Raw genomic sequence first — 23,575 nt, forward strand, 5'->3', positions numbered from 1 at the left:
TGTGTGATAGCCAGGTGTAGTGGCGCACACCTTTCGGCACTCAGGAGGTGGAGGCAGGAGGACTGAGGAGAGTTCAAGGCTGCCCTGAGACTACATAGTGAATTCCAGGTTAGCCTGAGGTAGAGGGAGCCCCTACCTCAAAAAATCAATCCCCCTCCAAAAAAAAATGTGTCTGTGTATGAATGCATATACCATGGAGCATGTATGGAGGTCAGAGGACAACCTGGGTGCTTGTCTATCCTTAACCTTTCTTTGGAGGCAGGGTCTCTGGTTTTGCCACTGTGTGCCAGTCTAGCTGGCCTGGGAGCTTCCAGATTCTCCTGGCTCCACTTCCCATTGCTGTAGGTGTGTTGGGATTAGAGGTATGTGTCACCACTTTTGCATCATGCTTTTTTTTTTGTTTTGTTTTTCGAGGTAGGGTCTCACTCTGGTCCAGGCTGACCTGGAATTAACTCTGTAGCCTCAGGGTAGCCTTGAACTCTCAGCGATCCTCCTACCTCTACCTCCCAACTGCTGGGATTAAAGGTGTGTGCCACCACGCCCGGCTTGCATCATGCTTTATGTGGGTGCTGGAGAGTAGAACTTGAACTGGCAGGCTTGCAAGCAAATGCCTTTAAGTGCTGAGCATCTCCCCAGCCCTACCTCTATTTTATAGAAGAGCTCGGCATCCAGCAGGGTCAGCTGCTCGGCTATTTCATGGCTGTGAAAATCATGCAAGGTCCCTGGCCTGGAAGACAGAAGAACAAGGTGGTTGGGGATGGTGAGAGGGGCACTATGCCACAGGCTCTAGGTCCTTGTGCCCTTCTGGCCTCAAGGCTCTCTCTGGCATGATGTCTACCTCCTCCTTTTTGGTTTTTCGAGGTAGGGTCTCATTAGCCCAGGCTTACTGGGAACTATGTAGTCTCAAGGTGGCCTTGAACTCATGGCAATCTTCTTACGTCTGTCTCCCAAGTGCTGAAATTAAGGCGTGTGCCACCACGCCTGGCTACTGCTTCCTTTTTTACCTCTGCAGGTGCCTTATAGCCTTTGGAATCAGGAGACTGAGCCTTCCCTGTGTGATCACTGACAGTTTGGATGCTTTAGAACATATGCACAAGCTGACCCCATTCCTGGTGGGTGAGAACACAGCCATGAATGAGGGCTTGGTGTCTACCTCGAGGAACTGTTCAACACCATCTAGTCTGAAGCCCCTGCTCCTGGCAGAGGACAGGCAAGAAACCTGACCATTATCCATGTTCTCAAGAAGAGCCAGAATGGTGTAGGAGGTAACGTGTCACATCGCTGCTAGGAGAGGCCAGGGCTGACTACAGCCCGAGCACATTTGGTTTCTGTTTATCCAGTCCCACAAAGCTAGCATACTCCCCACTCCCTTTCCTGGTAACAAATGACTCACTGCCCACATGGACCTCCTGGGGGAGAGGCCAAGACAGGGGCTAGGCAGAATCAGGATATGAGATGGGGCAAGGCAGACTGAAAAAGTGGACTAGAGATGGAGCTACTGACCATAGCTCTTGTATAAAGTGACCAAAGGATGTTATCTTCTCACCTGGCTGCGACACCCCTGGCTGCCAGGGGCTGGTCGGAATTGGCACACCTGAGTAGCTTCTTCTGGTCTACCTTGTCTAGGATGTTCTTCCGGAGCACACGAGCCAAACTGAGCTCACCACTGCATACCAGGCGGAAGACCAACTCCATCAGTAGCTTCAGGATCTCCTCCGTCAACTCCACGAGGCTAAGGGACCAGGGGTACAGGTTGAAAGGCAGGCCACAAGGACCCACCTAAGGGGTGAAGGCCCACGATAGCATCAGCAAAACTGAGGGCCTACTATGGGAAGGAATGAGCTAAGGTCTTTGGGCAGTTCCATGACCGCCTCCCTGTCAAGAGGTCCCTTCAAAACATACTCACTGGCTCCTGCTGGGGAGAACCTCCTGGTCTAACCTGGGTGGAGTCAGGCAGTGTCTGAAAGATACCCTTTACTGTCTCCACTCGCCTTGCCATGTAGCCAGTCACTGCCCAAGGCCAAATACCCAGAGGATGCTACCAGAAGGCAGGGACTCTGTCCTGTTCACCCACCTTGTCATACCCAGGAAAGGGATTGCCACCATGTGCAACTGTTCAGTATGGAAATAGCAGGGGCCAGGGCAGTTCACAGTGAGCAGAGTGGGAAAGGATGCCTGTCTACACACCAGCCTCCGTTTGGCCTTTGCTGCTGCTATAAGCATGGCCCTCCATAAACTAGTCCTAAGACACTGAGGGGAGGGTCCCTCCTAAGGGCCCAGGACAGACTATGAGGAAGTCCTGGGTCTAACAGCTTGGTCTACAGAGTTGGTCATCTTTTCATAAGGTTACAATGAAACAGAGAAAAGCTCCATTCAAAGCTGGTGGGCACTGCTCTGCATTGTGGACACACCTCCCCTACCCCTGAGAATGCCATCAACCCGCTGAGCTGTGTTCAGGTTAGACCCTTTGCCACCCTCCCCCGGGACAGGGGTGGGGTGGGGAGGGAGTGAGGGAGGGGCGAAGCACTTACCAGAGCTCATCTACTACCCGCACCAGCACAAAGAACGTGTTCTTGCTGACACGCTTCTTGAATGTGTCCGCGAAGGGAGAGAACTTCTCATATGTGGAATTCACGTTAGTTAAGGAAACAGTCTATAAGGCAGATGATGTGTGGGGTGCTAATTTTGAGCTGCCACTACAGGGACTTACCATGTGCTGGATGAAGTGAGTGAAGGCTCAGCGTCTGGACGCAGAAACAAAGCCTAGCCCTGTGCACAGTGCCGCAGCTGCAAAGCTGGAGTTAAGCCCAGGCCACTGACCGCAAAGGCCATTCCCAACTGCCACCCTGTCCTGTCTGCAGGACCCCCGGCACCATCCAGGCTGTCCGTAAGTCTGACCCACGTTCCTGTGAGAGTGGAAACATGCTGAGAGCCATGGTGCTAGGCTTCAGGTAGAGACAGGGAGTCCTCTTATAGACAGTCTCAAAACTCCAGAGCCAAGGGAGTGTACAGGCTCAAAGGACTTTCCTCCATGCTCCACGAACTTCCCCTTAGACTGTCTTTCAGGGCTGCGTGGCCAGCTCTGGCTTGGGCGTTCCTGGGGAGCATGCACCTGCCTCAGAAAGCTGGGCTGGCTCCTCCAAGAGCAGCGCTCTCCACAGCTGCTGCTTGGCCCTGCAGCAGCCTTCGAACAGCGGACCCTTTCTCATCTCCTGAATCTGGTCTGCTGTGGAGACTGTGGCTTCCTGATGCTGTTCTGTTCCCCATCAACTCCCCAAACCTTCCTCTACCCCATCCCACTCCCCAGTGAACTTGTGGCCTTCTGCACGGTGATGCTCAGGATGGAGTCACATGCCAGGGATGTGCTTGGCCCTCAGCAAAGCAATGCCCTGAGACTTGCAGGAGCAATGTCTCCATGAACAGGCTGGATATAGCCAAGTGGAGAAGGGCTGAGAACCTGAGTGCTGGTAGCAGAGGAGGGAGATGGGGCAAAGCCAGTCAGTTACTTTTAGTTGCCAAGCCTCTGTCTCCTCTATGACACAACTGTAAATGGTATAACAAAATAAACTGTGCCCACGGGCACACCCACACCAGCCTGACGTGTGGGCAATAACCATTTGTCAGGCCAGGCTCTAGCAGGTGCTTGGAGTAACAACATGTGAGGCTGGAGGGGAGCCCAAACTTTACAAAGGGGAAGTGCCCTGACAGACCAGGGGTGGTCAGGGCAAGGAGAGGAAGTTGGAGGGGATACTGATGGGAATGGGGAAGAGAGGACTCAGGACTTTCTGCCCTGGTGATAGTAGCTGCCCAGCAGATGGCAGTCACAGGCTATGCTGCTGTGAGGTGGCCCAGGAGGAGTGGTCCCTGGGCTTCTGAAGAAAGCACTCCTGGTGGTCACTGGCAGTCTTAATCCCTTGGGTTCTTCCAAGACCCCAGGGGCTTCCTTGGTCACTACTGCAGTGTCAATTCCCAAGGGTGAGGCTCTGGGGCAGTTCTGGTGGAAGGCAGAGCCAGTTGTAGCAGAAGAAGAGTTGTATATCACCAGGCTAGCCCACGCAGAGGGGGTCAGGCCCACCCAGAAGCCATTGAGTCTTCTTTCAAGTCCAGCCCACTGGTGCCCACCAGCCTAGCCAGACACCCTGGGGCCACGGAGTAGAGAACCCACACTCTCCCCTTCCTTCCCTAGACTTCTATGTCTTTCCTGGTCACCTCATCCACCAACCGTAGCATGTCGGGACTCTGTTCAGTTAGTCTGCACTTGGCCGGAGGCAGGGCCCGGCTGAGGGAGGTGGGAAGCAGCCCCATTGTGCCAGTGACAGTACTGCTGCCGCCTGAGGGAGGATATCGGTACTGCAGCTTCTTGATGAGCTCCTCCGGGCTGATGAAGGTCCGATAGGTGGTCAGGAAGGCCTCACAGTACAGCACCAGGTCTGCAGGGGGGCAAAGAAGCCATTCAGGCAGGGTGCTAGCCAGCGCCAAGTCCTCTCTGTTAAGTAGGCCAGTGAGGCAGGGTGGGGCCCCCAGCCTGTGTCCTAGAGAAAGCTATTCGTGTCCATCTCTCACAGGAGTGGGCGGATCACAGTCTCAAGTCATCTTATAAGCACACTCCACAGATGACTGTGCTGTTTGGGGAGTCATGTAGAGGAGGGTCTAAGGCCCAATGTGGTCTGGTTGGGGAAACAACTTGAATCAGTTAGTGATGTCTGTGCTGGCAAGAGACAGAGACTGGAGCACACTGGCTGTAGGTTGTTCTGCCCTTGATTAGCCTAAGGTTCATGCCTGTCCTAACAGTGGCTTTTTTTTTTTTTTTTTCTTGAGGTAGGGTCTTACTCTAGCTCAGGCTAACCTGGAATTCTCTATGTAGTCTCAGGGTGACCTCAAATTCACAGTGGTCCTCCTACTTCTGCCTCCTGAGTGCTGGGATTAAAGGCGTATGCCACCATGCCCGGCATCCTAGCAGTATTTTTACATGACAGGGTCAAGTCCTCAAAACTGGGGGAATTCCATCTTGAGTCCTAAGGAGGGGCTACAGTGGCTGGCTGCTGGAAGGTATCACTAAAACGGAAGGGCCACTTCGACCCACACAGCACAGTATCTGGAAAATTCTAGCTCCCCAGGGTCCTGACAGTCCTGGGCATTGCTGTGACTCACCTCCCACCATTCTGTCTGGTATAGGCAATGCAGCATGCTGTGTGAGACAAAGTGGGCTGGAAGCTATGTTTCCTGGGCATGGACCAACTTCTCCTATAATCCCTCATTTCCAGGGAGGAATTTCAAGGAAGCCATTGGCATAGGTGTAACATTCACCCCATCACCCAGAGGCTCAGGAGGGCATGCCTGCTCCTGTACTTGACTACATGGGAACTGATCCCTGTAATGTGCTGAGGCTTGTTGTCAGACCCCAACCTACCAGCTGGCACGCTGCAATTTTTGTACAGAAAGCACTAGCAAGGAAGCAGGATGGGGCCTGCACATGCCAGCACCAAGTACTCACGTCACGGCAGAGAGGACCACTGGCATGAGCCATAGTGACCTCTTGAAGGGTGTCCCAGACATGCTAGTGAGCAGTGAGTGGGCCACACAATACACTCACCATGTCTTTTGATAACTGGCACAACTTCACCAGGGTAGGGAATATTGTTACCCAACTTGAGAGACCATGCCATTCACAGACAATGAGTGTGCCCAGGTCTGCTAACACCAGAGCACGTAGCCATCTAATGGCTGTAGTTTCAGGAACAGGTTGTCACCAGTGTTCACATGGCTCTGTTTAGCTAAGGTCCCTTTATCCCTCATGTCCACTGAGGAATGACAGCTTGGGGGTCAGATAACAGGTACAGCACAACCGGCTCCCAAGGAAGTCACAAGATTTGAGCTGCAGCCTAATACCACTCCCTACCTGGCCCTTGCCGACATGGCTTCTGTAAGAGCCATCCAGGAAAAGAGCTGTGTAATGACAGGTGCCTCCCCACCTGTTCACCTCCTGAGCTGAGCCTTACTTGCATGGTTGAGTCCCAGACATCTCTGAACCAAGGGACGCCCTAGTCAGTGGTGTCCTGGGTGCAGGAAGCCATGTGCTTGACCATCTTGTTTTTTTTACCTGCCATGGGCACCTTGCCCCCTCAGGTGTCTGCCTCAGACAGGTAAGACTTCCAGATAAAAACAACCAGTTCAGGACTGTAGAGATGGCTTAGCGGTTAAGGCACTTGCCTGTAAAGCCAAAAGACCCAGGTTCAACTCCCCAGGACCCACTCATGAAAGCCAGATGCCCAAGGGAGTTGCATGTGTCTGGAGTTTGTTTGTAGTGGTTAGAGGCCCTGGTGTGCCAATTCTCTCTCCCTGCCTATTTCTGTGTCTCTCTGTGTCTCTCTCAAATAAACAAACAAACACACAAAAACTGGTTCATCTGGGTGTAGTGGCACACACCTTTAATCCGAGCACTTGGGAGGCAGAGGTAGTAGGATTACCATGAGTTTAAGGCTACCCCGAGACTACACAATGAACTCCAGTTCAGCCTGAGCTACAGTGAGACCCTACCTTGAATAAACCAAAACCCCAGGTTCTAAAGGGTCCCCAGGTCCTTCCACTGAACAAACCAGGTAGAAGCTCCAGCCGAGCAGTCTGTTGTCAGTAGACCCAGGGGGCAGATGCAAGGTTCTTGAGTTCACTGTCCACTGAATGCTATGGCCTGGCTGCAGCTAGCACGACAGGGCTGCTGAATGCCCACTGAGCAATGCCTGATCAGCCAAGGGGGCCAAGGGGAAAGGACTGCCCTGTAGCTGTGTGGCTGTGAGGCTGTGGTGGGCTTAAGTAGAACTCAAAGTCTCCAGGATGGGCCTCCTTGTCTGGCTGGAAGAAACAGATGAAGCAATGCTGGAGGCAAAAACTGGCTGTGGTGACGATAAGTTTGTTGGAGCCATTTCTTCCTATTCTCTATTTTTCAGTTTATGCTAGGCAAACTTTTTCATAATATTCATAATACAGAATTTCCCCTAATCATCTGTGGGAAATCTGCTATAAAAGTACAGGGACAGGGTCATTTATAAATTGGTTAGGTTTGGATTTGAACATTGAAATACTTATTCATTTTACAATTTGACAGTATATCACTTTTTCAGTTTTTTTTTTTCAGTGTGTGGGCTAAATTTCATGGTCTCATACATGGTGAGGTAACTACTTTACCATTGAACTATAACCCCAGCTCCTTTTAAAAATAACTAAAAAAATGTAAGAAGAAGGCTGGAGAGATGTCTGGATGTAGATAAAGTGTCTGTCATATAAGCATGAAAGCGTGAGTTCATATTCTCAGCACCCACACAAAGGCTGGGGTGGTGGTGTGCATGTGAAATCCCAATGCTGCGGAGACAGACACAGAATGATTCCTAAGACTTACTGGCCAGCCAGTCTGGCCAAATTGGTGGGCTCTGGGTTCAGTGAGAGTCACTGTCTCAAAAAGTAAGGCGCTTCCTTGCCAAATCTGCTGGCCTGGGTTGACTCCCCAGCACCCATTAAAGCCAGATGCAAAGTGGAGCATGTACCTGGAATTTATGTGCAGCAGCATGAGACCCCGGTACACACACACAACACACAGACACACACACGCACATAAAATAAGGTGGAAAGTCATTGAAGAAGACACCTGACATCAATCTCTGTCCTCCACACGTGCACACATGTGCATCTATACATACACACACGCAAAAAATGTAAAAAGATAAGAATACGGAGAGGTAGACCCTGTTGGTGATGACAGCTTGCTAGAGTGTGGGCACAACAGTCACCATCCTGCCAGAACATGATTGTAAGGATAGCACCTCTGCAAGCAGAGCGTACCCAGACCTCTCAGATGACCAGGCTGTGTAGCGGGGTGGTGAGGTTGGGGCAGCTCTTAGACATAATAAACTTTGTTCCCAGGAGCTTGTGAGGAGAGTATATGAATTAAATTACATGAATACAGCCAGGCATGGTGGCACATGCCTTTAATCCCAGCACTCAGGAGGCAGAGGTAGGAGGATTGCTGTGAGTTTGAGGCTGCCCTGAGACTACATAGTAAATTCCAGGTCAGCTTGGGCTAGAGTGAGACCTTACCTTGAAAAAAAAAAAAAAAAAAACAACACACACACACACATGAATACAAGAATGGCTTGAATATTCAGAAAGGTATAAAGAGCTGCTCATGTGATACCATAAATTCTTTTGAGACTGTCTTATTATGTAGTCCAGGTTGGCCTTGAACTCATGATCCTCCTGCCTCAGCCTCTTGAGTTCTGGGATTGCAAGAATGTGCCACTGTGCCTGCTTTAACACTGATACCACTATCCAACGTGTCATTTTAGCAAGCACCACTAGGTATCCTAGCCCCCAGGATGTCCATAGGGTTGGAGGCATCGCCAACTTGTTCCAAGACAGGACACGCTGGGGGATGGCTTTGACAGTCGCACCATCTCCCAAGGTGGGCTCTCCTTTCTCTTACCCAGTACCCCCAAGGCCTGGTGTTCAAAGCTGCTCAGGGTCAGGGCAGCTGCCAGGAGATAACAGCATGGTAGGGTCATGTGGAACCTGTGGTGGGAACACAAGGGCAGCTATACCTTTCCTGTCTGTCTCAGTAGCATGGACCAGTAGGATGTCTCCTGATCCTCCACGGACATCTGGCCCGTCATCACCCTGGAGTGAAATCAGCAAAGAGAACATTAGGCAAGGCTGAGGTGACACATGCACTGTGCTTCAGAGACCCCAAATCGCCCCCCTCTGTTCTCCTCAATCTCTATAGCCTGCCCTCTGCAGCAGCCAGAATTCATTTGAGAACCAGGCACCCTGAAGGCTGTCCAGATGTTGTGGGAACCAGAGCAACTCACATTCTTGAGGACACATGGGGTTAGGGGACATGGTGTCATTTCCCACTCCTTGGCTCACCGATTCAGTCACACTGGCATGGGAGGTAGGCAGAACCTAATCTCCCCCAGAGAGCCTGAGAAGCAGCAGGACAGGTCCCAAGCATATTCCTGTTTCCTCCCTGTAGCACCCTGCCTTTCAGCTAAGTCTCTTTTCCCAGGTGGAAGAAGGAATTACCTGTGGTGACAATGCATCCCAAAAGCTCTCTGAGTGCTCAATGACATTGGAATACTCACATGATCACCAATCCTGTCTGACAAAGGGACAAAGTCCACAGGGCAAATAGGCTTTAACTTGGTTGGCTTAGCACAAGAGAGCTGCAGTGGGCTGGGAGCAGAAGCCAACCCAGTGGCCAGAGTTTCTGCCACTCCTTTGGTGTTTTAACCTTGAGTCCTGAGGGTTCTTGGCTTCCCACTAGGGATGAGGACTATGTTCATGACCTGATTTTCTGGAAGACATTTAGCTCTCTCCTCTGTAGCAGGGCCCATCTGTTCCGTGCTCTCTACCAATCCTGCTGTCTACCTGATGCCTCAAGGTGCCACTTCTTCCTGGGCTACCAGGAAGCCACTCAGGTTGGCCCAGGAACATGCTCAAGGTAGCATCTGCCTTCTTGTCCTGCATGTGTGTGTGACAGCCATCAAATCAGAGCCCAGACACATGATCAGCTTTGTAGGGGGGCAAAATAGCTCATGAATCTTTTCTTCATGTTTCCACCATATGTAGGAGGGAGAGGCAGGGCTCTTGGGGCCTAGCTTTTCCCTCTATCATGACAGGCTTGAGTGCTGCTCTACACAACTAAGAGATAGCCACTGAGTCCAGGCCAGGCTGAGGTGAGGAGGGCTGTTGGACCAACTACTTAGACATGACTTGCACAGCTAAGAGCTTCCTGTGCACGCAGCTGCACTGAGTGTGGTGTGCTTTTCTTGCAGCACCCTTGAAAGTGCCAGACTTTTAATGCCCAAGAACACTTTGTGGAAGCAGCAATATGGGGAAGAAAGCTTACTGGAACCCCTCCCAGCTGGGAATCTGAGAGTTCTGGTGTTTGCATCTTGCCTGACTCAGGTGTGCAGAAAACAGCCCAAGGCCACATTTTTTGGACCTTCCCTCACTCTTACTGTAAAATCCTCGAGTATAAAATCCAGGCCTGGGGAGTCCTCACCTCTTGCTTGAGTGTCAGCCTGGCCATAATTTCGTTGTGGTCAATGAGGGTCAGCTCATCCACTTCCTCCTCTGACTGGGATGACTCCAGAGCATCAGAAGAGTTTGGGGACCTGGAGGGAGAGACAGTTGGTGTTCTAAGTGTCAGCCAGATCCCAGGGTCCTGACCTCTAGAGGTCAAGGCAATGCTAGTCTAGGTATCGGTCAAAATGCCAGAGTTTCTGGACAAGTGACAGAGTTTCTGGCAGCTATGATATGAGGTGGGAGCAGTGGGTAAAGCCAGACATAGGCTCTTCTGGTGCTTAGCTGACTTGCTGGGGGCTTTCCTAGTCTCTCTGTAGGCCTCATCTGCAGATTGAAGGAATGAAGCTGGGTAGTGAGCTCTTTATGTGAGTGGTAGTTTCAGCCATCCTTAGACCAGCTCTGCCTGCAAATGCATAGTCAGCAGTTGAGGAAAGCACAATAAGGATAGCAGGAAGGGAGAAAGTCACACCATGTAAGTGCTCTAAGCTCTTTCCCAAGGTGAACTCTTGCTAAGTCTCCCACTCCTTACCCAGCCCCTTTGCTCCCACTACCACCTGGCCACACTAGTTCTGGGAGTCTGGGACAGCCTCTTGGTATAGTAATTGAGGACACGTCTGGGCTGAGAGGAAGGAAACTTCTGCACACTACCCAAGGCCCCTCGCTTGCAGGGCAGTTTCCTCTGTAAAACTCTCCCAGGCCCTTACTTTCTTTCAGCTTGCTCACTCACATACTCTTTCCAGGTTTTCTTTTCCCCTCACTCCCTCTCTCTTTCCCCCTTCCTTCCTCTCCCCATTATAATAAAATCTTGTATCCAAGAAATTTTCAGTCTATGAGTCTACTGAACCAAAGCTTCCTTCCTAACCTTTGTTGGGTCACACCGGTCTATCCTGATGTTAAATAAGACCCTGAACCCAAGAATCTGTCCCTTATTGTGAACCCCAAACCTAAAACCTATGTGGACCCTCTGCTCAGCAGTAAGAAAAACCAGGTACAATCCCAGATCCTCAGGTGCTCAGTCTCCCAGGGGATGGACTTTAAAGCAAGCAGCCCTAGCATCGGAGCAGTAAAGTACAGATGGGGCTGGAGGGTTGGCTTAGTGGTTAAGGTACTTGCTTGTAAAGCCAAAGGACCCAGGTTCAATTTCCTCAGGACCCACATAAGCCAGGTACACAAAGTGGCACATGTGTCTGGAGTTTGTTTGCTGAAGGCCCTGGCGTGCTCATTTTCTCTATCTGCTTCTCTCTCTCAAATAAATAAGCAGCACAGATGGATCTGAGGAAGTGAGCCACTCTCTGAGAGCCCCTGGAGGGGGAGGGAGGACAGACAGGCTGAGACTTATGTACAGGAGCTGACTGAAAGACAGGGAGGGAGGGACTCTCCCCAGTGTGGGCAGCTAAGGATGTCCAGGGAAGGTACAGGCTGAATGTGCAGTAACTGGTTCTCCCAGCCATCCCATGTTCCCTTGACTCAGGTTCTCAGAATGGGTCTTGTGAGGCACTGATTGGCCTGGTGGTCACAGGGCACATTTTCAAGCCACCTCCCCCACCTAAATCTATGAGAACATGATAGGCCAGAATTGGTGACCCTAGGTTTGGGAAGACCTGCACTGCCGCCTTGGGAAGGCCAGCCTATGGTATGGCCTTTGTGTAATGTCTCAGGAACCATTTCTTTTCGTGTGTGTGTGTGTGTGTATTCATGTTTATATACATGTGCAGATTCATGTGTGCATGTGTGTGTGGAGGCTACAGGTTGATGTCTTCCTCAGTTGCTTTCTACCTTGTTTTGAGATATGGCAGCTCACTGAACCTAGAGCTCACCAATCTGGCTAGGTAAGTTACTCAGTGGAGCTCAGGATCCTCCTGTCTCTGCCTGCGCAGGGCTGGAATTACAGACATACACCAGCACACCAGGCTTTTATGTGGATACTGAGAATCTGAACTGAGGACCTTATGCTTGTGCAGCAAGCACTTTACCTACTGAGCTGTCTCCCTAGCCCAGGAACTGCTTCTGATGGCCATGTACACCACTGGAATCCTACTGAGCTCTGAGAGTGGTTCCTGGGATAGTTCTCCCTTAGGAGATGGGTAACCTGAACATGTGAACTTGGAACACAATACTTCAGGCTCAGAGAAAGTGGGTGTCAGAACCCACAAGCTCCTTTTGTTTGGCATACACAGATTTTTTTTTTTTCGAGGTAGGATCTCACTCTAGCCCAGGCTGACCCAGAATTCACTAGGTAATCTCAGGGTGGCCCTGAATACACGGCAATCCTCCTACCATTGCTTCCTGAGTGCTGGGATTAAAGGTGTGTGCCACAACGCCCAGCATACACAGATTTTTGTTGCTAGGTGTCAAACTAGAAGGAATCACCAGACAGACTAACTGTGGAAAGCACCCAAGAGTGACCATGAAGCAGGAGGGCAGGTGGCCCTACCCAACTGGCTGCTGTTTTCGGGTTGTTTACTTTTTTGTGTTATGTTTTTGCTGTCTCTTCATAACTGTTGATTATCTTAGTTACATAAAAACAACAACAAAAAAACCCCCCAAAAAACCCCAAACCCAATGCCCTGTAAGATATTTTGGGGAGGATAGGGAAACTGGAACATGGTTTGCCTTCTAGATGCCAGGAGAGAATTTACATGTTAGGTACTGTGATCAGGATTTTCACTTGTTAGGAGAGGTGTAGTATATATTCAGGGGCCAGGTCACAACAAAGTAGTTCACCTTCAAAGTGGTTTAGCAGCACAGTGCACACAGATGACTGGAAATGTACACAGTAACAAGTTTGAGGGTGGGCAGGTCTTTTGTACTTCTATAGTATCTATCTCAAGTTGGAAGAAAAGTGGGTATAGGGTTTGAGACAGAAAAGGTCTAGCATGGGTGAGTGGGATGGGGGGGCCACACAGGTACGTACAATTAGGAAGGAACGGTGGACTCCTGGGGACTTGAAGGGTAGGGTTATTAATGACTGCTTGTGGACGATTTTGAGAGTCAGAAGACTCTCAACATGAAACAGGAAATCGTGGTGGGCTGGCTGACCCCAAGGCACTTGGAAAGGCTCTTGGGTGACCTAGACGCTCCCTGATCACGTCCTACCTCTCCCCGCTGTCTCTGCTGTCCTTCCCAGGTGCACTGCTGGCTGTGGTCTGATCTCGAAGAGGTCCATCTTTCCCAGCTGGTGGTTCCTGTGAAGAGAAGGAGTTTTGGGCTTTGGACAGGTAGTCTACACCAGGGTGATCTGACTCCCCAGCACTCCTGCCGGCAAGCGGCTGTGGAGTGTGAGTTCCTATGGAGCAATCTGAAGTGGGAACAATAATAAATGGAGTTAAGTACAGGAAATACAAATTTTCTTGAGATCAGTGCCTGCCTCTGGAGAAGATAGAGGACTCCTCCTTATAACATCTGTCACCTGTCAGCCTGGATATAGCCATCTTACCCACTTCCTAAAGGAATGTCTCTTCCACAAGGGAGCCCCATTCTGAGTTGGCCGGTACTGAGCTGAGGGCTCTGCATACCTCTTCTCTTTCACCTTCACAAATAAGCTAATACCAACATCCCTCATCCCTCCATAGAAAAAGGCACTGGGGTAAGGGGCTGCCGAATGAGAACACACAGCTGGTCCATGGCAAATGACAGAGCTGTCTGACGCCAAAGACTGGGCACCTCCATCATGTAGCAAAGCTCTGCTGATCTCCTAGAGTCCTCAGGGTTCTAATGCCCCGCCAGTGACAGTACCAAAGAATCTAGCTGCTCAGGCACGTGACTGTGAGCTGTCCCCAGTAACTCACTGCTGCCCTACTCACTGACAATATGGTGCTGGCTGCCATAGAGGCAGTGGTGGTGAAGTGAGGCTTGGTAAATGCAGGCACGTCAACAAAGAGAGCATTTCAAAGTGGAGAGTTGGCATTAGTGGCGACTGTTGGCAAAGGGAGGGCTGTGGAAGCTGGGCATGGACTTCCTTAACCACAGATGAGCCAGATGCTACTGGTGATACTGATTCAACTCCTACAGGCAGAGTCAAATACCACTGGAGTAAAAATTCCCCACTATTCCATGAGGTGCTGATGTCTGAAGGGGAGGCTTCCTTAGTGTAGCAATCTCAAAGCCCTAGGGGGCTACAGCTGGACCTTAGCCTGCTGGGGAAGAGCCCAGTCCTTGGGGAACTGCCTTTCTCCCTGGAGGAATTTGTCTTGCTTGGACTCACAAGGACAGTGTCTCTGAAGCCCTTCTCATTTTGCTGTGGTTTTGCTAAAGCCAAAAGTAGCAAGCTAACTGCTCAACACAACTCTGTCTCTCAAGGTATTGAGCTGGGCAGTAGCATAATATGGGTGCCAATGACAGGGGATTCTGCTCTCTCAGAAGGGAGAAGCACAGATGCCCACCAGGGCTTTCTGCCACTTGTCCTGCTTCCTCGGGAGCAGCTAAGAGGAATGTAGGGAGCATGCTGGTGAGGTGGATGGAATAGGACAAGCATCCCTTAGAAGAGAGCTTAGCACTAGAAGGACAGATAGAAAGAAATCCCAGGAAGCAGTTGGATCGTGGTTGAGGCCCATACCAAGTGGCTCCTGGAGATTTCTGAAAGACCCACCTGCCAGGTTCTGAAGAGTACCACACCCAATGAAAGCAGGGGCAAGGGCAAACTTTCACCTAGAAGCCAGCAAATCTTCTCCCACAGGGCTCAGTCTGCCAGAGGCCAGGAAGGGCTCAGCCAACACAAGCATGTGCAAGGGAAGCGGCCTCTAGGAGCAGGGACCCGGCCCTGCCAGGCCAGGCCACATGCAGGAGGCCACCCGCCCGAGGTTACTTACTCCTCGAGAGGGAGCCAGTTCCTCGCTGCTCTGGCCAGAGGAGTACAGACTGACATATTCACCCTCACCAGCTTCCTCACTGGCGTTTTCACTCTAGGGGAGACAGGATGAGAGGAAAGACAATGGGCCAAGTCCTCTGGCCAGGCCCCCAGCTCAGAGAGGGCAGCTGCTCAGAGAGGACGTCTGGTCCTGGCCTGGACCAGGAAGGCTACTCCTTTTGTGAGAAAGGAAAGGAGAGCCACCTTAGCTTTCTCTGGGAAGTGCTTCCCCTGGGGTGCAGGATAAAGCTGCTTTTGCCACCTCCTGCCTCTGGGTTAGCAGGGCTCCAAGTTTCCTGCAGGATCTTCTCCAGAGGCATAGAGGGCCATTGTGGAAGCTGACCTGAAAGCAGATTCCCTGTGGTGGGAGGTATGGGGCTCTTAGTGGGGTGGGAAAGCAGCAACATACCCAGACAACACAGGGAAGCAGATCCTCTCTGCCCTTCCACCTGCCCCTTCAATCTGTGAGGTGGCTCCTCTCTGTTTGGATGAGGCATGAGGCACAGTCTGATGGGACAGGAAGGCAGCCTGTCTTCTAAGCCAAACAGGCAACTGAGCAAGCAGGTGCCTTGCGTTTGTCACTTCCACACTCCACAGGGGTCTGGATTTTTCTCTACAAACAGACTAACAGAAATATGGCAGTATTTTCTATCTTATCCTTATGACTAGTCCTTTGTAGAAAATCTGATTCCTAGTGGGATGGGAATTTTGTATAAAAGATTTGATTTCTGTTATGGAAACAGATGGGTTACTACTGCAACTTGAGGAAACAGTGACTGTCAGTTTTCTAACCCCTGCAAGCCCGTATGCAGATGTGTGTGTGCCGAGTTCTCACCGAGTCAGTGAAAGAGGTTTCGGAAGGAAGGCAGACAGGGTTCCCATGAAAGCTGCTCTCCTGAGAAGATGAGAGAAGACCGTCCACGGTGCTGGGAGGCGGACTGGCTATGGTGGGCACCGCTAAGTCCGAGCTCTGGGACGCGTGGACAGGTGGGAAATGTGGAGAGGAAGAGGAGGTAGGCGGAAGGAAAGGTTGGACGGAAGCTTGGTGGTGAGGCACGAAGTCCTGGGAGTAGGACCTAAACACAGATTTGTACTACAGAATCCAAGTAGAAAACAAACACAAAAACGAGAATGCAGGAAGGAGAAAACAAGACAGACAAGAGAAAAGGTGGTTAGGTTAACTGTGGGTGAGCATTGATGGCCTCCACCTTTTCTTAACTGGGAACTGCTGGCTACACCAGACAACCCTTCTTCGTTCCCCATGCTTGCAGCTGGTTCCTGGAGAGGGTCCTTGTGGCTGGAGACTGTCCGGCACTGTCTTCTATGTTTGGCAGCAGGACGAAGAGTGTAGTTCTCCGGAACCCAAGGACAGGCCATGCCATTCACCAAACTGATGTCCACGTTTCTTTGTGATGGACAATAAAACTGCACTACCTGCCTATCATCTCTGTGCCTTTCAAGGGACCTTAGAGCTAAATTCACCATCATGTCCATATTTACTGAGACTCTTATGGACACCCTGGCTTACCCAGTGAAAGGCAAACAACGCAACCTCATCCACCTTAAGTCCTTCCAGAAAGGAAGGGATGAGTCCTAGAAACGGCTGCAAGAACTGTACTACCCACACACTCATTTCCCTTTCTACTCACTCATTTTTTCTGTCCTTCAAGCTCTGCCCCCCCCACTAAAACTCTTCTGATGTCACCCTGGAGTTACAAGGGAAGACTTTTCCAAATTCTCATGTGACAGACAGGTTTGATGCCCTGAGAGGTGTCTGCAGGTCTCCACAGATTCCAAAGTCCAATGAGCACTCTCCTTAGGCTGGCCACCAAGATGAAGACCGGCAGCCAACACACTGCTGACCACCAGAGGACCTAGAAGAGCAGCATGTAGAAGGGCCACCTAATGTTCTTACCAGCCTCATGTGCCCACCACAGATGCCAGCACAGGCACATACATAGCTCATCAAGCATTCTCTGTATTAGCTGTGGTACAGGATTTTTAGGACCCACAGAAGGAAGGAAAGGGAAGAAGAAATAAAGTTTTAAACTAACATGAATTAAACAAGAGAAACATTTCCCACAGGCTTGTGTGTTGAAAGCTTGGTCTCAGCTACTGGTGCCATTCTGGGGAGCTGTGGAACTTACAGGAGGTAGAGCCTGGTGGGCAGAGGTAGGCCGCTGGGGATAGGCTTTTGAAGGTTTCACTGGTGCCTGGCTTCTGCCTTGCTCTCTCTGCTTTCCAGTCTGCTGGGATTCATGTCACAGGCTGTTTCCATAGCCTTTGACACACTCCTGCCACTTCGCTATGCTTTCCCCACCATGAAGGACTGAAAACCTCTAAAACTGTAGGCCATTTTTTTTTGACCTTAAGTTACTTCTGTCAGGTATTGAGGTCATGCAAAAGTAATGAAAACAGAGGGTCAAAGCTACTCACATCCTCAGCTTTGCAAACTGCCCTTTCACCAGACAAAGCTGCTGTAGCTCATGGGACAAGGCCTTTCTTCCTCTGTCTAAACGTGTGGACGGCCGCCCCGGCTGGCTGCACTGGTCAGTCTGAAGCTCTTTGCTCCTCCCCTGGGGGGGCCAATACCCTCCCACCCTGCGAGCTCCAGCAGCTGCTGGCTCGCTGCAGACTCATGAAACTTGCCCAGAGTACCTATGCATTTTATCTTCTTATCTAACTCACAAACTCCAGGCCAACCCTTGGCCACTATCAGATAACTTAGTGGCTATATCATATAAGTTCTGACCAACCAATACTGAATCCTCAGATATCTGGATCAGTGAAGCTAGGGAAGGTCTCAGCTTAGCACCCAGAGACAGCAGCTCTCCATCTAGCCACTAGCAGGCACCACAGTGCTCATGAACCTCTGTAGTTGTCAAGAAAGGTCCTATAGTCCTGGGAGGTCTCTGGGCCTTTTGGGGTAGTAGTGGGCTAAAGGGCTAGGCTTCTTTAGTTTCCAGCTTACCCTTTGAGGATGCCCATTCCATAGTGGGGCTCTCACTGATAGCTGGAAAGGCACAGTACCCAAAGGATTCTCTTGGGGAAAGACTCTGGGGCAGGCAGTGGCCCCACCTTCTGCAGGAGCTGCTCCCTTCCCACACCCAGCTTGGCCACAAACCCACCTGCAAGTCAACCTTCCCTTCTAGAGTCTGGTATGGCAGTGTTCTCACTGATGCTGCCTCCATGAGCCACCTTACATCAGCTTGCCCTGTAGTCATGAGCCCCTGACTTCCCTGTGCACGCTGGCTCTCGTACAGTCATGCATGCATCATGCTTGGAAAGCAGCTTCCTGAGCCTTTGATTCCCTTAGTTCACATGGGCCTCTTCTTGAAGAGGGTACAGGGTGCAGGTTCTCAACACTGCACAGTCACGTCAACATAGGCTCCCATGCCTGTTACTTTTATGTGTGACCTGGGCAAACGATTGTTCTTGAGCCCGTCTCTTCATCACTAAGATGGGATGAAAAGGCCAGCCCTTCTCTCTGAGGGCAGTCACTGGCCATTCAATGAAAAAATGTCCTGTTGAGTCCTCAGTATGGCTGGTGTAATGAGCTTTTGGTCAATGTCATCTGTCCTCTCCTGCTCTCTAATAGAAGTGTAGGACTTGTTCCAAATACCAGGGCTGAGGCACCTCACAGGGACCAAACATTTTGGCTGGAAGGAAAAACACTTGAATAGATTCTATTTATTTATTTATTGAGATAAAACATAGCTGTGTAGCCCAGGCTGTCCTCAAATATGCAACCCCCTTGCCTCAGCCTCCTGGGTGCTGGGGTTACAGCCGTGTATCACAATGTTCAGCTATTGTTACTTTTTTTTTTTTGAAATGGGGGTCCATTGCTATGGTGCCCAGGCTGGGTTCAAATTTACTTATGACCTGATCTTTCAACCTTAATGCACCCCCTCCCAAGTTAACTGAATTGCAGGCATGTAAATGGTGTCTGATCCTATTATTAACCAAAGTGCTGAGTAGTATCTCAGCTGAGTAAGGGCCAGAAGAAAAAAGGAGGAAGGCAGGCAGATAAGGCATCTCTTAGAACAAAGCCCCAGCCCTTCCTCCCCAGCTTCTAGTTGGCTCTGGTATTCCAGTTATGCAGTCATGCTGGGATAGGAGCCAAGCTTAAAAGGTACCTTCACAAGGGAGGGAGATGTCAGGGAAGACTCTCCAAACACCACCAAGTACCTTCTGGGCTCTGGGCAGCACAGTAGGGCTACACTGGGGGTTGGGGATCAGGATATGGTTTCTATCAGGCCCTTTGAGATCATGTCTCCAAAGCAGGGAGGACACAGCTGGCCAGTCACTTAGCCATGCTGCCCCATGGCAGCCTGGAGTCTATTTTTGGATCTGGGGAGTGCTCGACTTTGCTTCTGCTGAGCTACTCCTCTCTGCAGCAGGGATTTTTATTTATAGTCCGAGAGAGGCTGTTTGGGTTGAGGATTTTAGAACATTCAGCGCTCCTGTCTGAGACCTGTACTCTTCTGCAAGAGATCTGGAAGTGACAGAGTAAGTAAGCAGTTAGGGCAGGGGTATCTGGCCTCAGTGTTAGCTCTGGTCATACCAGAGTACCAGTAAGAAATATCTGAGAACCAGGATAGCTAGGATCACCTGAGGATCACCTCATTAAGCCCACTTATGATCTGTGACCCTCTGAATAATGAAGGTACAGCCACCATATCCCTAATAACATATGGTGCTAGAGGTGGCACAGGGTGGCCTGTGTCACACTCAGCTCTGAGATCCTGGCCCTCACCCATAGTCCCACAGCTCTGCAGGATGCAGCCCTTCTGACCCACTCATGGGTTTCCTCAGCTGACTGCTGTATGATACTAGGTGTGACATTCAAGACAGGGGTGGTTCAATGCCCTGACTGAGGCTCCAGGACAGGGAAAGTGGAAGCAGCAACTGGCTTTTCTAAAAAGCCATGCTTAGAAGAGCTACTGAGCTCTGGAATAGAAAAGATGGTGGAGGATGATGGACAATCTTGTGTTAGCTTGTGACCAACTCACTAAAGGCAAAGCCACCAACACAGGGCAGCAAAGTACACTTCCTGTTTGTCCGGGTATGAAAAACACCAGGGGATGGGGCCCTGTGCTGCCTTAGCAAGAACACAGGAGAGCAGATCTCTCAGTGAAAGTCCATGTCCTCATGTACCAGGTACTTGGCCGACTTCCGCTGGTGGCCAGGCAGCCCCAGATGTGAGAAGGCAGCCTGTGCATTAGCACTGGATGACTAGAGCCTGGACTAGGGATCTGACATGACTGCTGCTGCTCAGTGACCTGAGCTCCTTGCCCTGCAGAGCTTCCAGCTGTAAACGACAGACAAAGGCAGCCATGCGACTAAGCAGACTTGCTGTGCTGCAAAGTGTCAGGGGGAGCTGCCAGAGATGGGTTATTCTTGCATTGTCCTCACTCAAGCAGGCTCAGGAAGGCAGGGGTTTTAGATGTATTTAGCAAAATAGATCAAGCCGTTGAAAGCCTCAATATTGTATTCCTTGTTTGTGAGAAAAAAACACATTCATGGGTGGCTGGGGTGTCCTCCCTGTGGGGTCTCACCACCCGTGCTCAGCACTGTCGCTGGGCTCAGAGCACACTGCCTTCACTGGGGTCCCAGCAGCATAACTCTAGGCCCTGTCAGGCTTCTGCTGCTGCACAGCACCCTGCAGCTCATGTGGTTCCTGTGGAGATGTTCTATGAACTCTCCTACGGTGCTGAGGGGTCTTGGGCTAACACTCCTCCTCCCTACTCCATGTGGCAAACTGGAGGGAAGATGTCCTGTGTTCTCTCCCTTCTCCTTCCTGCTCCCAATTAGCTGTTTACAAAAGCCATTCTTTGGGTGGCCTTAGGACCTGTGGCAGCTCTGTCCTTTGATACTCTGTTACTTTAGAGTAACTACTTTCTGCACAGTGACAACAGATGGGTCTCCAAAGCCAAGTGGTAGATTGTGAGGCTACTGTTAATGTGCACGTAAGCCTGAGTCTTGTTACAGACTGCTTGTCTTTGCTCCTGGCTAGGAGAGGTGCTTTTGTGGGTCATTCTGAGAACGAGGAGAACATCAACCTTACCAAGAAAGGCAACATTAGTGTCTTGCTAGGTCCAAAATATACCCTACTCCTTGTTAAAATAGACTTTTTTGTGGGTTTATTTTTAAAAACCATTTGAAAATTCTGAAAACAAAGACATAAAAGAACAAAAATGTGTGTAACATTTTTTTTTCTTGCTTGGGAAAATACTGGGTAGTAAGTTGAGTGAGTATAAAAACAGATGAAGTCCTTTCTTCTGTGACATGCTCCTATACCTCTGTCATACAGGCTTCCATGAAAGCCTGGCACCCATGCTGTGGTTTCACACTGGCTGTCCTCTTGCAAACCCTGCTGCATCTTAGGGTACCATGTGTGCTCATTAAGGGATGACCTGAAAGGTATCAACTCCACAGACAACTCTAGCAGAGATTAAAAGGGATCCACACTCTGTCAACCCAATGAAGCATTAAAAAAAAAAAAACTTTATTTACTTGAGGAGGGAGGGAGGAAGAGAGGAAGAAAAGAAGAGAGAAAGAGAGGAAGAGAGAGAGAGAGTGCAGTAATATAGGTGCACCAGGGCCTCCAGCCAATGCAAAAGAACTCCAGATACATGTGCCACTGTGCATCTGGCTTATATGGGTAATAGGGACTCAAACCTGGGTCTTTAGGCTTTGTAGGCAAGCGCCTTAACCACTAAGCCATCTCTTCAGCCCCCAATGGAAGTATTTTTATGCAGCAACATAAGGGCTCTAGCTTATTTTCAGAACTCCAATTAGAACCTGTAGCCACACTCAGTGATAAATGAGAACGTGGAAGTCCAGCCAATAGGCTGCACTTGATCTCAATATTTATTTGGCAATGAAGTAGCTAATAAACATCAACTTGATACTATATTTTTCATAAGAAGGATCTGGGTTCTAATGTTGGCATTACCTTAAGACTGAGTAGATGGTCTGGCCTCTCTACTCCATCACTGAGTTAAGGAAGGTCCTGGACTAGGGGACAGGCAGTGTGACATGGAAGAAAGGCTACATACCCACTGTGTATAGAGTAGTGTCCTTAGGGTTCATGAACTTCCTGGGAACTGGATCCTTTGACCCCTGGCCTGTTGGACATCAGTTGTAGCGAGGTGCTATAACTGTGTTTCCATGTCCAGGGTGAGTCTGAGGGTCTTGGGCTGCTAAAATGCTTGGGTGCAAATAAGAAGTCTAGAACCAAGGAGGGATCCCTGAATCAGAGGACTGCTTGTGAAAGCCCCAAGGCAAGGAGTACTCAGCTCTGGTCTCAAGTCAGGCTCTATCCCCCCCACCTTGCTATTTCCAGCGGCAGGAGGTAGCCTGGCCCAGGCCCAGTTGGTTCTGTCCCCTCTAAAGCTGGACCTTTCTACAACGGGGCTCTAGGTTCTCTCCTGAGGTGGGAGAAACATGGGAGGGCTGGTCTGCAGGTTAAGCCTGCTCTTTCAGGAGGCTGTGACAAGGTGCAGAACAGGGTTTAATCTGTAATTCACACTTCAGAAGCAGCTGTGGATTGAGGGAAGGGCGGGCCAAAAAGCAGGTGAACCTATTTCAGCCTATGGCCCTGCCAACGAACTCCAGATGCAGGTGCCACCTTGCACATCTGGCTTACATGGGTCCCGGGAAATCAAACCTGGGTCCTTTTGGCTTTTCAGGCAAATGTCTTAACCACTAAGCCATCTCTCCAGCCTGGGAGCCAGAGTTTATTTATGTCAAGGGTCAATCAGACAGGAACTACCTAAAATCCAAGGTTGAGTCAGCAGAGAAAACGACAAAGAAAACAGGCTTCTGGGGCTGGGATGCAGCTAAGGGGTGGGGTACTTGCTTAGCATAGGTGAGGCTCTGGTTCCATCTCTAGCATGACAAAAAGAAAAGAATCCTGGCCATAGCCTGGGCCCAGTACTTTTGTTCTAAGGGACAGGAAGCAGCTTTGGCCCAGAGCAGTACCAGGATGCTCTGGAAATGCTAGATGCAGTAAAAGACATGATAAGTGAGGCAGAGAAAGAGCTCAATGCTTCCCTCACAGCTTGCTGCCTGCATGTGCACCCATCCTCCATCCAGGGCCTGTGAAACTCACCAGCTGGTGCTGGGCACGGTACTGGCTTGCACATTTGTGGAAGCTCAGTCTTGATCTTCAGAGGGCTTACAAGTTTCAGAAAAGGAACATTACAAAAGTAACAACCTACTTAATTTAACAAATATGATAACATGTTCTTTTCTATTAGATGCTGAGTGTGCATCACATATGCCCCTGCATAGGTTCTCCTACTTTCCCTCACCATGGTCTCATGACCCATCTGACAGGTGAGGGAACCAAGGTCAAGTGAGCTGGGTGGCCTGTTCAGGTTCATATTGCTAGTATGGAGGAAACCTGGGGCTGGGAGCCATGGGGAAGACTGTGACAGGAGAGAAAAACAAGTGACATTGGAGTGATGAGGGTCCATGCAGGGAACAGTCTCATGGACAGGAGTAAGTCAGCTGAGGCCTTAGAAGATGACATAGAAGTGCTGGCTCTGGTGCTGTGGGCAAACAATTAAAAGTAAAACCCTGGAAAGACTCTGAGCCCCAGGAGATCAATCCCTGAGGTCAAGCTGGCTCCGTTCTTTCCTCCTGTCA

General features: G+C 50.3%; 1 protein-coding gene across 8 annotated transcripts in view; it reads right to left on the minus strand.

Moving 5' to 3' along the window:
• Rapgef1 (Rap guanine nucleotide exchange factor 1) overlaps positions 1-23,575 on the minus strand; it is a 137,149-nt gene that overhangs the window by 7,880 nt on the left and 105,694 nt on the right. For 3 of the 8 annotated variants that reach the window (XM_045146301.1, XM_045146295.1, XM_045146291.1), the window contains 9 exons: positions 15,756-16,013; positions 14,883-14,975; positions 13,171-13,259; positions 10,052-10,163; positions 8,589-8,664; positions 4,346-4,430; positions 2,532-2,624; positions 1,547-1,732; positions 643-727 (listed from right to left, as the gene is read on the minus strand). In XM_045146301.1, the coding sequence (XP_045002236.1) occupies positions 643-727; positions 1,547-1,732; positions 2,532-2,624; positions 4,346-4,430; positions 8,589-8,664; positions 10,052-10,163; positions 13,171-13,259; positions 14,883-14,975; positions 15,756-16,013 (1,077 nt within the window). The remainder of the gene's footprint in view (positions 1-642; positions 728-1,546; positions 1,733-2,531; positions 2,625-4,345; positions 4,431-8,588; positions 8,665-10,051; positions 10,164-13,170; positions 13,260-14,882; positions 14,976-15,755; positions 16,014-23,575) is intronic. The other 5 variants (XM_045146322.1, XM_004654030.2, XM_045146312.1 and 2 more) reach the window with 2 other exon arrangements.

Source organism: Jaculus jaculus, chromosome 1 (genome assembly GCF_020740685.1).
Source record: "Jaculus jaculus isolate mJacJac1 chromosome 1, mJacJac1.mat.Y.cur, whole genome shotgun sequence".
Lineage (NCBI taxonomy): Eukaryota > Metazoa > Chordata > Mammalia > Rodentia > Dipodidae > Jaculus > Jaculus jaculus.